We start from the raw sequence: 16,341 nt of genomic DNA on the forward strand, positions 1-16,341 counted from the left end.
CCATACAGGAGAAAAATTACAATTTCATGTATTGCCTCATCTGGCGCATATACACATCACCAAGATCAAATCCACCTATAGCTAGCATTTTTAGGTGTCCCAAGTAGAACTTGGGCCATACAAGGGACCAAGTAGTTCCTAGGTGTGTAAAGGATTTACTAGCCAAAGCCCCGTGGCACCTTATCCACCTCCTACTTAATACAATCCCTGCTAGAAGACCTCTCACCATCAGAGCTGCACTCCATGCTTCCGCGATGGTACAAACATCCCCTCTTTGTATGGGGATTCAACACCTATCCTTGGGGGAGGTATAGGGCTCCTTAATTTTTATCTATTCCAATACTTAATTCAATCAAGATCTAATCTAGAAAATCACAAACAAGATTGATGTCTTCAAGCAGTTATGACTTCAATCAATCATGCAACTTTCAAGTGATAATTAATCTAGTAGCAATCGACACTTAAATTTCACATACTAAACTCTTCCCCTTGGAATTTAACTAAGGGTATCTAGATTTTTGGGTCTCTAACTTCCTAGTTTAAGGTTTATTCTTGTAACCAAGTTTCTTGGTCTCAAGTCAGTTTCTTTAACTTGGAGTTATTTCTAGTTTCTAGATTTAAACTTTATCCTTGGCTAGTTTCTTCAGGGTTTTGTTCTTAGTAAATTCGTCTTGAATTCACTAGTCTTCTTTTCTATGGGGTTAACATTAAAATTCCTCATGATTTCTCTTGAGTTCTAGGTTTTCATAGTTCCCATAACAGTTTCTAGCCTATAAGATGTTCTAATAATTTACTAAGTAAATGCTCTAAGATTGCAATATTTCTTAAGAAACTTATCTTATTCTTATTGAATTTGAATAGAAAATTTTTAGAAAAACCTATGGTATCGTGATTGATAAAGGGTTGTTACCATGCCCGAGCCTCCGTTAGTGACTCCCGTGCTCGCAACTCCAATTGTTGCTTCCACATTAGGACAATCATTGGTGATTTTCACTTTTGAATTCTTTTTCTTCGGGGCCATGATGGAAATATGATTCGTAGAAAAAGAAGAATACGACAGTAATACCGGCTAGCAAAGGTGTAAGACTCACAATGATGATGATGGTTATTGTGGGATTCGATGATGTAGGCCTCGCGGATGGTTCTTCTTTCTTTGTGGAGGGCAATACTTCTCTCTCTCTCACCTTGGCAAGCAAGGGTAAAAACAAGGGTACCTCTTTCTCTAGTATCGAGGAAGAGCGAGAGAATAGGTATGATCTCGCTCTCTCTAGTAGACGGAATAGGGATGAGAATAGAGGTATGAATTCCAATCGGATTGATAGAATAGGATAAAGGTCTTCACTATCTTCTTTTCTTGGATTAGAATAGAAGAGGATAAGAGGATGAGAGACCTTCAGTATATCCCCTTCCTTGGGTTGAATGGAATGATATCTCTTCATCCTCGCAGAATAAAGTCTCCTCCTTCTCGATCATCCTCTCATCCTAGTTAGGATTACTCTTTCCCTCCCCTTGGTCATCCCCAAGCCCTCAATTTATAGTTTTGCAAGGGGTAAAAGAGAGGACGCTTATTTTTTAGTGTTTATTCATGACATTATCGATGACAAAGAGAGAACGCTTTCTTTTAGCACTTTTGATAACATCATTGATGATGCCAGAGAGGGGGTTCTATTTTTGTAGCGTGAATATAAAAATTTACGAATATATGGGCAAGCACCGCGTATGGCGCATCGTCGGGAAGCCGTTACTCCAAGGCTTACATTTAAGGCGATGACTAAGGTGACGACTAAGGCGGCAACCAAGGAATAGGGCTTGGCATCTTGACCTTGGCATACTTGGCAATGGGCTACAAAGGCTTCATTGGCACTGTTGGCTACATAAGATCTCCTCAACTATGGTGCACTCTCGGCTTGCCTCTCATGAGGTGGCACATACTTACTTTGCCTTTCACTAGATGTCATAATTGATGGTGCGCCCAATTCACTATCAAGAATATCACTGCTAGGTGACTCATACCTAGATGTAAGTGGGCGAGTCACATCATCAAACATCTTTTGTTTGCCTTTATCTAATCTCCCCCTCAGCACTAACATATCCATGTTAGTGGATGTAGTAGCATGACTGCAAAGTCATCCTGTCCAAGAACTAACAGTGGATGAACCTGTTGAGATATCGAGCTCCACTCGTGATACGCCAGGGTGACCATTGTGTATTTATATCACCGACTTGTCAGTGCAGACGCGGTTGGTACACCGCCCATGAATAATAGCTACATGATAGCTATCCTTATCTACTCTAGTTCGTGGCTTAGTTAGTATGCCACCTTAATTAGTTAAGTTTGGTTTGAGACCCATATATAGGGTTCTTCTATTTCTTTGTACTGGAGTTCTTTTGGCTTCCACAACTAAGAAGAGGAAAACTATTTTCAGCCTCCACCCTTGTGTGTATTCCCCCATTGTGCAAGCAAGAAAGCTACAAGTGAGACTCCTTCCTTCTCTCCCACAATCTTGACATGGTATCAGAGCCTTGTTCGTGGTAAGGAGCTCAAGAAAGCAAGCCAAGCTCGCGGTGTTCTGGTAAGAGGAGCAGTGTTGCTTTCATTTTCTGTTTTGGGAGCAGATCTCTGCAGGTAGCACAGCCGAAAAGTGTAGGAGTGTATTGTCTCAGATTGAGACACCCTTCGCGGTGAAGCAAGAGGACAGTATATGCTGCGGGCGAGGGCTTTAGCCCCCGACGACCTTGTTTTTTTTATTTGAGGCCATTTCAAGGCCTGTTTTGGAGGCGAAAGTTTTCTGCACGCACTCAAGAAAAGGCCCAGTTTTATGCTGTGCAGCCACTGTTCTACAGGTTGGTGAAAAGTTACTGTAGAAATTGTATCGTATGCTTGTGCGCAGAGACATTGTGAGTTACAGAATCATCCCTGTTGCCTGTTGATGCAAAATTGTCACTAGGAAGTGACTGTGGGGTCAAATATCACTTTCGCCAGTTTTGCAGATTTTCCCTTGTGAGGGTGAAGCTGTGTTTTTTGCAGTGTTCTGTAATGGCATCTGATTCTCTTTCACAGATTGTCACTGAAAAGCTTGACAAGAACAACTTCCAAGCATGGAAGTTTAGAATGACGAATTTCCTTATGGGAAAAGGATATTGGGAATTTGTTGTAGGAAATGAAGAAGAACCAGTTCTTCCTGATGTTCCCAATCAACAGCAAATGCAAGCATTTAAAGCATGGCATGAGAGAGCCAGGAAAGTTATGTACTGGTTGTCTATCAGCATTTCAGACTCTATGATTGTGCATATTCAAGATGCAAGTACGCCAAAGGAGGCATGGGATACTTTGTCAAAAATGTATAGCACAAATACCCAAGCCAGGAAAATGCAGCTCAAGCAAGAGTTGCACAATGTGCAAAGAGAAAGTATGAGCATCGATGACTACCACATGAAGGTGAAGAAGATTGCAGATGCACTTGCTTCCATTGGGTCGCCAGTGGAAGATGATGATTTAGTTTCTGTGACCTTGAATGGTCTAGGAAAGGATTATACACAGTTCCGAACATCCATTTCCGTCCGTGAAAGATTTCCTGATTTTGAGGAGTTGATTGCTCTTCTAATTTCTGAGGAGCAGAGAGTGGTGCATCTTCTTCAGGAGGAACTTCAAAAGAATTTGTCTTCTACTCAAATGCTGGAAGAGGTAGAGGCAGAGGTAGAGGAGGCCGATATGGAGGCCGTGGTAGAAATCAGAATATGCAGCAAACTCAAGAAAACCAGTCCTATGGAGGAGGACATGGTAACTCTAGAGGCAGGAGGAGCCAAAGAGGTCGTGGTGGATGGCAAAGAGGCCAAAATGCAAACAGTAATGTTGAATGCTACTACTATGGTAAAATGGATCATATGGCTAAAGACTGCTATAAAAAGCAGAATGACATCATGAATGGAAAACTGCAACAAGGGAATTATGCATCTTCTAGTAGACAGGGTGATGACAGAAATGAGCACTTGTTTATGGTGCAACACATGAACAATTCTGTGACAAATGCAGAAGAAAGCAATGATGTATGGTATGTTGACTCAGGTGCATCAAACCACATGACAGGTCATGCAGAATGGATGGAGGATGCAAGAAAAATGGAAAAACCAGGATTTATGGAGACTGGTGATGATACTGCACATCTTATTGTGCAGATTGGAAAATTTCCTTTGTCTATCCAGGATGGGAAAAAGAAATACCTGTCCGATGTATTTCATGTCCCGAATATCACCAAGAATCTGGTTTCTGTTGGTCAAATGGTTGAGCAGGGCTTGCAGGTCAAATTTAATCCTCATGGATGCTTTGTTGAGGATATGAAAAATAAAGGTCGCTTGATAGCAAAAGGAAAGAACAAGGGCAGAATGTTTACATTGGATGCAGACATGTCTGAATTGAGTGCAGCAATGTTTGCACATGGGACCGGTGTAGTTGCAGATATTGATATCTGGCATAAACGCATTGGTCATGTTAATGTACAGCGACTTAAATCAATGCAGGCCTAAAATATTGTCGCAGGTTTGCCTAGATTCAAGGTTGCAGAAATGCATAAGGTATGTGAAGCCTGTCAGTTTGGAAAACAGGCAAGGAAACCATTTCCTAGACATGTTCAAGAGAGTGAGAAGCCATTGGAATTAATCCATTCTGATGTGTGGACTACTAAAGCTGCATCTCTTGGAGGCTGTCATTATTTTGTCAGTTTTATTGATGACTATAGCAGAAAAGTTTGGGTGTATTTTATGAAAAAGAAAAGTGAAGTTCTTGGGCATTTCAAAACTCTTAAAGCTATGGTTGAAAAAGAAACAGGCCTGCAAATAAAATGCCTAAGGTCAGATGGAGGGGGAGAGTACCTCTCAAATGAGTTTGCAAGGTTCTTGCAGGAGCATGGCATAAAGCAGCAATATTCATGCAGTCATACCCCACAACAAAATGGAATTGCAGAAAGGAAAAACAGGCATATTGGAGAGGTATCTCGTGCCATGCTCAATGAAAAAGACCTGCCAGATTTTTATTGGGCTGAAGCAGTTGCTACAGCAGTCTACATAATGAGCAGGACTCCCACTGTAGCAATACATGGAATGACTCCAGAGGAGAGGTATACTGGTAGGAAACCAGATATTTCTCATTTGAAAATTTTTGGTTGCATTGCCTATGTACATGTGCCAGATGAGCTGAAATCCAAGTTGGATCCAAAAGCTGAGAAGTGCATCTTTATTGGTTACTCTCTGCAGCAAAAAGGGTATAGATGCTATAACCCTTGTACTCGTAAGTTTACAGTGAGCAAAGATGTTGTTTTTGATGAGATGAGTAGCTGGTATAAACCAGTAAATGTGATTGATGATGTAGATGCACAAAATGATAATGCTGCATAGAATTCACAGCAACAGTCACAAAATATTAGTGGACTTGGAGCGTCCTCTAGCAGTGGTTCACATTCTTCGCCATGGACAGGCAGATTGAGATCAGGAGAATCTTCTCAAAGTAATGCAGATAGTGGTATGCAGGTATCATGAAAAGGAAAAGAGAAGGTTGATCAACCCATGTTTAATGTGAATGCAGGTCACTCTTATGTGGATGGTGAATCCAGTGGCTCAGAACAGAGCATTGATGATGAGTTGGGTATTCCTTCTATTGTTACACCTGGAGTAAGGAAGACCAGGGATGTTTTGAGAGCACCTGGGAGTGAACCTACTTTGCGCAGGTCTACAAGAGCTAGGTATCCTGTGGATAGGCTGAAATATGATGGATTTACAGCCATTCACTATGCATATATGGTCAAAGTGATACAGGAACCAGAACCCACTTCTTTTGAGTAAGCCATGGGAAAAGAAAAATGGGAGAAAGCCATGGATGAAGAAATGGATGCCTTGGAAGCAAATGCTACATGGGAATTGGTACCTTTGCCTAAAGGTAAAAATGCAATTGGTTGTAAGTGGGTTTATAAGGTGAAGCACAATGCAGATGGTTCTGTGAACAGATACAAGGCAAGATTAGTAGTCAAGGGGTATGCACAAACATATGGCATTGGCTATGAAGAAACATTCAGTCCGGTTGCAAGGATGGCAACCGTAAGAGCAGTCATTGCTATGGCTGCATCAAAGGGATGGTCTTTACATCAGATGGATGTAAAGAATGCCTTCTTGCATGGTGATTTGCAAGAAGAGGTCTATATGGAGCAGCCACCAGGTTATGTGCATGATGTTCATCCTGAGTTTGTTTGCAGGTTGAAGAAAGCCTTGTATGGCTTGAAGCAAGCACCTAGAGCATGGTCTAACAAGATAGGACAGTATCTTGTCACTATTGGCTTTCAGATTTCCAAGGCAAATTTCTCACTTTATGTGAGAAAAACAGAGAAAGGTATTATGCTACTTGTCATTTATGTTGATGATTTGATTATGACAGGTGACAGTGATGAAGATATCCTTCATGTGAAAATGCTATTGAAGCAGAAGTTTGAGATGAAGGATTTGGGAGAGCTGCGTTATTTCTTGGGCATTGAAGTGATTAGATCACCAAGTGGGATACAGCTCTTGCAGAGGCAGTATGGATTGGACATGCTGTCCAAATATGGGATGACAGGCTGTAAGCCTATTTCAGTTCCTTTGGAGCAGAATGTGAAGCTGAGCGCAGATTCAGGTGAGCTTCTGGAAGACCCTACTATGTACAGACGCATAGTAGGAAGCTTGATTTATATGACTATCACCAGACCAGATTTGAGCTATGCTGTTGGATTGGTAAGTCAGTTTATGCAGGCTCCAAGGAAACCGCATTTGGATGCGGCTAGACGCATACTCAGGTATGTGAAGTTCACATTGCAGTATGGACTATTTTATGAGACTGGGGTTCAGATATAGTTGCATGGATACACTGATGCCTATTGGGCTGGTAGTATTTCTGATAGACGATCTACCAGTGGATATGTGTTCTCTTTTGGGAGTGCTGCAGTCACTTGGAGCAGCAAGAAATAGCCTACAGTTGCCTTGTCGAGCACAGAGGCTGAGTACAGGGGTGCAGCAATGGCTGCATGTGAGGTAGCTTGGTTGCATAAGCTACTTTATGATATGCATCAGTCTATAGATGGGCCAGTTGTCATTTATTGTGACAACATGAGTAGTATACACTTGGCAAATAACCCAGTCTATCATGCTAGAACAAAGCACATTGAGGTGCATTATCACTATGTGCAAGAGAGGGTTTTACTAGGTCTTATTGATCTAGTTTATATCAGCACAGAGGATCAGGTAACTGACATATTCACGAAGGCATTGGGCGCAGAGAAGCTGCGCAAGTTCAGAGACCTGCTTGGTGTGCAGGAATTGGGATTGAGCTCGAGGGGGAGTGTTGAGATATCGAGCTCCACTCGTGATACGCCAGGGTGACCGTTGTGTATTTATGTCACCGACTTGTCAGTTGCAGATGCGGTTGGTACACCGCCCATGAATAATAGCTACATGATAGCTATCCTTATCTACTCTAGTTCGTGGCTCAGTTAGTATGCCACCTTAGTTAGTTGAGTTTGGTTTGAGACCCATATATAGGGTTCTTCTATTTCTTTGTGCTGGAGTTCTTTTGGCTTCCACAACTAAGAAGAGGAAAATTGTTTTCAGCCTCCACCCTTGAGTGTATTCCCCCATTGTGCAAGCAAGAAAGCTACAAGTGAGACTCCTTCCTTCTTCCTTCTCTCCCACAATCTTGACAGAACCATCACATGTCAGTCCACTCATAGACGTACTATCTAAAGGATAATTTTCAACATAAGTAGGGCTGGCTGGTCCATGAGAGACCACTGCATTTAGATTACCATACCATGAGGCTAGCTCATCAAAAACTACATCCCTACTAATTAGGCTTTCTCGAGTGGATGGATCATAGCATTTGTAAGCCTTTCTCTCATATGCATAGCCAAGAAAAATACTTTTGACAACTTTCGGTTTTAACTTCTCCCTCTTTTCATCAAGCACATGTACATAGGCAATGTAGCCAAATACTTTTAGGTAACTAATGTCAAGCTTGTGTCCATAGAGTTTCTCATAACGGAGTCAAATCATGAACCGCAGTTGTAAATGTTTGGTTTTGTAATGCCCCCATTACTTAGTTTATTTTAATATGCATATACATTTCAAAGAAAATTGATTTATATTACACATTAAAATAAAATAAAAATAAATAAACTAGCTCTAATTATGAAACTGACTTTCATTTTTTGACTTTTATACCTACCTTATTCCCTCCTTGGTTAGCCATCCCCTTCTTGGTCCAGTCCTCTACTCTTTCCTTCTCCTTCTTATTAGTGTGGCCCTCAATCCATACCTCTCATTCTTTACAACTTGCACATGAGAGAGCTCATTGCTCTTTTACAAAATGAATTGCAATGCACGTGACAATTTTCTTACTAACATATTAAAGTGTGTTTACTATTATGTGCTTCATTTCACATTTGAGACTTTTCCCTGCACTTCATGTCTTCGGATTTTTTTGAGCGTGCCTATGTCCTCAGTCTTCCTCGTACCTTGGGACTATCTTTCATTTTTTATTTTTCAGCTTTTCCATCTTGGTCTTCAAAGCGCATAACAGTTAAGAGAATTAAAGGCAAACATAATTAAATTCCATAATTTTATAAATCCTTTGGAGCAATTCATTTTCTCACTATAAATCAATGCAATAGAAATAGTTTTGTAGAAAAGAATTGGAGCAATTTCTCATTGTACATCAATGAAATCAATTTTTAAATGTGTTTATGTCGTATTGGACTTGTTTTTTAAAGAGTATTCACTAATTTATATATTCACTTGTGGGGATCACGTGTGTTTAATACTTTCGTATGACCCCCATGATGATTACTATAGTACTATACATTTTCATCAATAATTGTTTTGTTTCATCAAAACTACTTATTTCAACATGTCAATAGTATAAATAAGCCTCTATCTATGTGGGTATGTCTATCTAAAGGAGAAGTAGAGTATAAATGATGCTACAATGTATGAACTGGTTGTCATATGACAATTTTTTTGCTCTATTTCTTAAGACAGCCATGCTAACACATTCAAACGATATTCTAATGCAACGTCATTCTAATGCTAACATCAATATCAATGGTGAATTGCATCACATGTTGTAAATTCTTCAAACTTTCTCGAATAGTGTTTAGATATTACATATATCCATGAGTACAATTTAAGGTAGCATCACATATTCGTAGTTGCCTATACAAATTGAATAGAAATAAAGATCTAGACATGATATTTGCATGTCCAATTCGTATAAAAAGAAGAAAATATATTAATATTGTAATTATTTTTACATCAAATAGTGTCTTAGCATGGTATCATTGTAGAGCTATGATGAGAGTACAAATATAATTAGTTTCTTAAAAGAGGCAACTTCTTTAAGCAATTACCCTTGCACCACACTAGACACCATCTCTGCTTTTGGAGCCTCAAAAGCACTTCCCAAAGCCATTGAGATCATTATTCTTCCATGTACGTATGTGCAAAAAATGTATCTCATTAACTCCTCAATAAGGATAATATTGTTGGCATTCAGGGTGATACTTGAGACACATAACATCTTTGAAAGTGCTTTGAGAATCTTGAGTTGGACGCAAGTGGTAGGGGTGAACTTGATGTGAACCATAGCAATGTATCGAGGGGAGATACATCCTATGTATTGAGCTAGGGTGGCATGTCTTTTGAATGCCCCTTGACACACCTATATACTAGCAAACTCATCTATATCAAGCATAACTTACATATTTCTAAGAAAAAATATCAATAAAAATTCATTAAATTAAGCAAAAATACACACAAGAGCAACCAAATTTACCTATTGTGCTTCATTAGTCTTAACCTTGGTCTCTTTGGTTAGGTCCATGCTGGAATTTGAATTATTTGTTGTGCTAAGGGTAGTACCTAAGATGCAAGGTTGGAGAATCTCATTGCATCCACCCTAGTGCAAATAGCTTCAAATTCTTCTACCCCAATTACATGTTTCTTGGAGGTGCCAATTGCAACTATTAGGGCATCAATTGTACCTTCCAACTCTTCAACCTTGGGAGATGAGGCAAGAACCAACAATGTTGACATGGTATCCCAAGAAAACTCACATTCTATTGCTAGCATGGAGAATGCCTCGTCCTCCCATACACTAAACATCTCCTCCACATGGTAGAGAAAGACAAACATTCTAAGACTTCTTCATAACCCTAGAGAGCCACTTTGCAAAGCCTTCATCTTCATTGATATATATCAAGGGGTTGAGGAAGAGGACTCTTAGGCACATAATGGTAGATAAACTCTACAAACTAAGAAAAGATTTAGAACTAAGGCTAGAGGGCTATGTTGTACATGAAAGAGGCATTTAAGGTATGCATGGAATGCCAAATAAGTTGCTTTCTACTAAGAGAAAGTGATCACATATTGTTTCTTTATTTTTAAAGCAATATTTTGTTATCAAGTAGTCTAAGAAGCTATTCCAGTCACGGCTAAGTTCGCTAAAGAGAATATTACTTTTAAAATAGGTTTTAAACATTTAAGGAAGTCGATACGACTGTAAGAGGACAATGTAAATCCTAAACAATATGTTAATTTAGTATTTGCTTGCATTATTTCGAAAGATTGCAAGTTGCAAAGCCCATTTCAAATATCTAATATTATTAGGTTCTAGTCAACTTCATCGTGATTTTTGACTTGAAAGTCTATTCTTCACCTAGCCACAATTGAAAGCGGAAAGACTCGCCTATTATCATCTCATTAACTCTCATGTAAAGCCAAATAAAGCAACGATACTATTTTGTGGATTCTCTATTGCTTTACTCAAACATGGTCTATCTTTTCCCTTGGGAGGGTTCACTATAACCTACATATTAAGAGTGTTGAGAGTTTATTTATAAATAGCTTGATATATATATATATTCTTGGAATAAAACCATATCACTTTATATTGAATATGTAAATAACTATTTTATATTATATCTTTTTACATATAAATATAATATTTAAAAAATCCAATATGTTGAACCCACATGATAGCTCCCCCCCCCGCAAGGCACTCACACACCCACCCCTCAATCTTTTTCCACACTTAAGTTTCCGTCCCACGAGAGGCAAGAAACGAACGTGGCACGTTTCAGAACGCACAAGCTTGCCCCTGAATTTGTAGGAAAGTGACGACTCGCCAGTAAGTAGCAAAGACCAATTCTCCATACCAAACTAAGTGCATTGTGGGACGGGTGCTGCTGTCAGTGTCCTTGGAGAGTCACTGTTGACCAAATAAATGCAAACAGTACTCCTGCTGTCCCGTGCTATTTCTTTTTGAGCGTTTTGTCTCTCGTGAGTTAATGTTCCGTGTACGAAGGTAGTGAGATTTTTTGCTACGCAAGCATTCCTTAACATTGTGAGATTTCATGCTATGCAACGATACCTTCCTAATTTAGGTGTTTGAGTGACTCTATTAAGCCTCATCCGTAAGATCTTAATAGTACGCCTTTCTTCAAAGCTGATCCGGACAGATGTCCCAAATGAGGGTTTCTGAGTTGAGATGGAGATCGCGGAGACTTGCCCAAAGGTGGGCGGCGGCTCGCGGATTGAAGATCAATAACTCTGAAAAGACGGGTGACCAACTCCAACGACCGGATGCGGTGAGAGTTGATGCTGCAACGCGCTCCATGCATTCATCGAATTACGTGCCTCTTCTCCTACAAATACCCATCTAGTCTGTCGAAGAATGAAGATCATCGGCTTTGAACAGGCTCACTGCCTACAACAGTTGCAGTTAGAACTTAGCACTGAGCAGGATCATGTTATCAATAGGTACGTAATCATAGTTCGCCTGGACGTTCACCCTGTTCGTGCACAATCGCCGCCTGTCTGTATAGAAATGCCGCACTTTATATCAAGAGCTTTGTCTACAGGTATCAGTGATTCATGCAGTCAGTATCTGGATCAAGTAGTTGGCCACCTAATCATATATTATAGTACTTGTGCATAATGTGCAAGCCGGAATTACTGTTAGAACTTCCATGATCTCATCGCTTTGTCTAATCACTGTTAATGATAGGAGGAACTCTTGAAGCAGCCATGCAGCACTTACCCTATAGTCAAGACCTAATTAGCGGCCTGCGGAATGATGAGTTCGAAGCGGAGGTGGATGGCACCAGGTCAGCAGACATAACGATTATGTCGTCCCGGCTGGAGCAGACGATCAAGCAGAGCCAAGAGTTCCTACTGTCTCTGCAGTACCCGGAAGGCTACTGGTGGGGGGAGCTGGAGAGCAACGTCACCATAACGGCGGAAACTGTGCTCCTGTACAAGATACTGGGTGTGCAAGAGGACCAATATCCCAAGGAGAAGATGGAGAGATACCTAAGGAAACGGCAGCGCGATCACGGGGGATGGGAGCTGTTCTATGAGGGCGGTGGCGAATTGAGCGTCACAGCGGAGGCTTACATAGCCCTGCGTCTCCTAGGCGTGCGTAAGGCGGATCCGGCTCTGAAGAGAGCTCTCCGGTTCATTCTGGAGAGAGGGGGGATCACGAAGACGCGCATCTTCACCAAGCTGTGCCTGGCGCTATTGGGGTGCTTCGACTGGACGGGGATACCCTCCCTCCCGGTGTGGTTCATGCTGCTGCCCAGCTGCTTCCTGACAAGCATCTACGAGATGTCCAGCTGGGCGCGGGCAAGCACTGTCCCTCTGATGGTGGTGTTCGATAAGAAGCCCGTGTTCTCGGAGGTGGTGGCTCCCCAGGCCTTCGACGAGCTGTATGCGGAAGGGCGGAAGAACGCGCCGACATACGCGAAGTTCGAGGGCAAGTGGACGGACGTCTTCTTGGCAGTCGACCGGGCCTTCAAGGTGGCCGAGAAGCTGAACGTGGTGCCCTTCAGGCGGTGGGGGCTGCGGAAAGCCGAGAGATGGGTCCTGGAGAGGCAGGAGGACACCGGCGGCTGGGCGGGCATCTTACCGGCCATGTTCTACTCTCTGCTCTGCATGAAGACGCTAGGGTACGAGCTCACGGATCCGGTCATGCAGCGCGGCCTCAAGGCCCTGCGGAACTTCGCCATGGAGACGAAAGAGGAGTGCTGGGTGCAAGCGTGCGTGTCGCCCGTGTGGGACACGGCCCTGGTGGTGCGCGCCCTGGTGGAGTCCGGGCTGGCGCCGGACCACCCGGCGCTGCAGCGGGCGGGGGAGTGGCTGCTGCAGAAGCAGATCACGCAGCCGGGCGACTGGACCTTCAAGAACGCGGCCATGCCGGGCAGCGGCGGGTGGGCCTTCGAGTTCGTGAACCGCTGGTACCCGGACGTGGACGACAGCGCGGTCGTCGTCATGGCCCTGCAGGCCCTCCGCCTGCCACCCCACCGCGAGCCCGTCAAGGAAGGCGCCATATCCCGCGCCGTCAAGTGGATCGCCTCCATGCAGTGCAAGACCGGTGGCTGGGGCGCCTTCGACAAAAACAACGACCAGGACTGGCTCAACGCCACCCCCTACGGCGACCTCAAGGCCATGATCGACCCCAACACCTCCGACGTCACGGCCCGCGTGCTCGAAATGGTCGGCCGCATGAAGCCGCGCGAGCAGTACTGCACCTGCTTGCCCCTCCTCGACTCCATCAACAGAGGCATGGCTTATCTCAGGAAAGAGCAAGAGCCCGAAGGTTGCTGGTTCGGCCGATGGGGTGTGAACTACATCTACGGTACCTGCGGGGCGATGGTGGCGTTGTCCCTGGTGGACCCTTCCTCCCACCAGGAGGAGCTCTCGAAGGGGGCAAAATGGTTGGTACAAGTGCAGAATGCGAGCAATAACGGTACCAGTACGTCGGTAGGCGATGGAGGATGGGGAGAGTCGTGCCACAGCTACGATGAACCTGCCCTAAAGGGCAAAGGGGATATCCCTAGCACGCCCTCTCAGACTGCCTGGGCACTCATGGGGTTAATGGCGGCCGGGGACAGTTTGGGCAAGTACGAAGTGGATGCTATTGAGGATGGGATCAGCTACCTTATTCGAACCCAAAGGAGAGACGGGTCTTGGCACGAGCCTCACTTCACCGGCACTGGCTTTCCTGGCCATTTCTACATCCGCTATCACTTGTACGCTCAGCATTTCTCTCTCACTGCGCTCGCCCGCTACCATGCTCGTTTGCATGCCAAGCAAATCACGTGGGCTGGATATGCTGATCGTCGTTCTGACACTCAACCTAGCAATTAGCTCAATGCATCTCCTGCACTAGCTAAATTCTTCAGTTAGCAGCAGCTACTCGTATTCTATCCATTCAAAAGCTCGTCCAGTACACGGTCAAGGGGCCAATTGAGTATCATCTAACAATCCCTCCGTTATAGCGTTTTCTTCCAAGTGAGTTCTACAAATAACGTCCTCTAATAGGCAAACTTTTTACATCATACGGAGCTCAAAGCAAAAATATTAGGGTGTTTTGATCTTTTTATCAAATGACTTCCGGTATAAACAAAGGGCTCTTATAAGAGTAACATTGAGGGGCTAATAGAGTGATACTAAGGATGCATTGCTTTAGGGCTTTTGCGAAATCTAAAATACAAACAAACTTACATGGCTCAATTGTTTGGCTCATTTTAAGTTCATTTGTAATGTTTAAAAAAATTATATCATATTGTTAAGTAGCCAGAAAAGCAACATACTTTTTGCAAAATTGTCACTCAATTGGGGTGGATACATTTTCTTTTGGAGAGGTGTCACTTTCTTGGCCTCTTTATCCTATAAGGCAGAATGAAATAATGTGTGGTGAATTATCTTGAAAAATATGGTTTCATCTCTCATCGGACCAATCAAAATTCTTTTTATACGTGCTTTGAAAGATGATCTGGAATCGGTATATTGGCTTTGGAGTAAACTAACTCTTAGGCTAGTTACACACCGAGGGAAAAACCCCTTATCCACCCGAGAAAATGTAGAGTTGTATTGACATATGGCCAAAAACTATTAGTATTGCTTTTTCCTAGTCGTGATAGATTTGGATATGCGATTCTTCCCATCCAATATGCAAATGCACGTCCAAGGTCGAGAAGGAAAAAGATTCCACTCCTTAGTAAAAGAAAAGTTGGCATTAAATTTGCACTTTTCCCATTTGGATCTATAAACAAATAGATCCTAGTTTTGTGGATTTAGAAGTTGGGCAGTTAGAGAATTGGTGGTGATGTGTCATATAAAGGGATTACTTACAAATTGAATAAAAAAGGGTTGTCAAGCATTGCTATTAGAATACACATTGATCACTATAACATAATCGAAGTAGAGATGTTGGCACTCAATGTGTATTAGTGGGCATGTTTAACAACGCGATAGAAATTGTGTTTACACTCACGAGAGCCACAAAGTATTCACACATTTAAACGCATCTGAAGAGGCATATAATTTGGTTACCTCTAAATTGGCCTTCAAAATCGAAGTAGAGATGTTGGCACTCAATGTGTATTAGTGGGCATGTTTAACAACGCGATAGAAATTGTGTTTACACTCACGAGAGCCACAAAGTATTCACACATTTAAACGCATCTGAAGAGGCATATAATTTGGTTACCTCTAAATTGGCCTTCAAAATCACGACTATAAGCCTATCATCTATGAATTCATATGTCCATTTAAAGGAGTATTTATTGTTGTGTTTATAAATAAATTTAATTATGCATTGTTTAAAAGGGTATTAACAAGCAAGTTCACGTAAATATATTTATAAATATTCATAAGGTTTTTTTCTAGTTCAAGGAAAAGATGGAGGTACAATTTTTTCTCCTCTTATTTCAAAACTTTCTTGAGTAATGTGGATGTTTGTTGTTATTTCTTCTCTTTTTCTTCATAGTTATGTTACTTTAGGTCTCTATTTTGTTTGTTCTCACAAAACAAGGAATATGCAAATGAATTATGTATAGGAAATGGTGCAAAGAAATATGTAGTTAATGTGGCCCATAAGTCATTTTTCTAGTTTAAGGAAGAGGATGATATACATTTTTTCCTTTTTCTCCTCCTTCAATTTCCAAATCACATATTTGAAATCCTAAATCTTAAACCTCAAATTCTAAACATTGAAATGAAACTACAAACCTTAAATCCTCTACCCTAGACTCCAAACTCTAGATCTTAAATCCCAAATATGAATCTCTAAATCATAAACTCTAAATCCTATACCATGAAAGTCAAATATTAAATCCAAAACCTTGAACTATAGACTACAAATCCTAAACCCTAGACTATGAAACCCTATTTAAGTCCAAACCCTAGATTCTAGATATGAAAAACCAATATTCAACCCACTAATTCTAAACCCCAAACCCTAAATCTCCAATCCTAAATCAGAAACTA

The 16,341-nt window shown here is 41.9% G+C and overlaps 1 protein-coding gene across 2 annotated transcripts; it reads left to right on the plus strand.

Moving 5' to 3' along the window:
• The first annotated feature begins 11,576 nt into the window (after positions 1–11,576).
• Positions 11,577–14,664, plus strand: LOC148037073 (dammaradiene synthase-like). Of its 2 annotated transcripts, none has more exons than XM_087676027.1 (2): positions 11,577–11,930; positions 12,077–14,664. In XM_087676027.1, the coding sequence occupies exons 1-2, from the start codon at positions 11,744–11,746 to the stop codon at positions 14,215–14,217; spliced, it is 2,328 nt and encodes a 775-aa protein (XP_087532153.1). In that variant the 5' UTR covers positions 11,577–11,743; the 3' UTR covers positions 14,218–14,664. The 2 variants fall into 2 exon arrangements, with proteins under 2 accessions (XP_087532153.1, XP_087532154.1); XM_087676028.1 differs by having other exon boundaries at positions 11,578–11,829.
• The last annotated feature ends 1,677 nt before the right edge of the window (positions 14,665–16,341 follow it).

Source organism: Lygodium microphyllum, chromosome 4, assembly GCF_053477565.2.
Source record: "Lygodium microphyllum isolate KBCC chromosome 4, Lygodium_microphyllum_v1.1.10, whole genome shotgun sequence".
In the NCBI taxonomy this organism is placed as follows: Eukaryota; Viridiplantae; Streptophyta; class Polypodiopsida; order Schizaeales; family Lygodiaceae; genus Lygodium; species Lygodium microphyllum.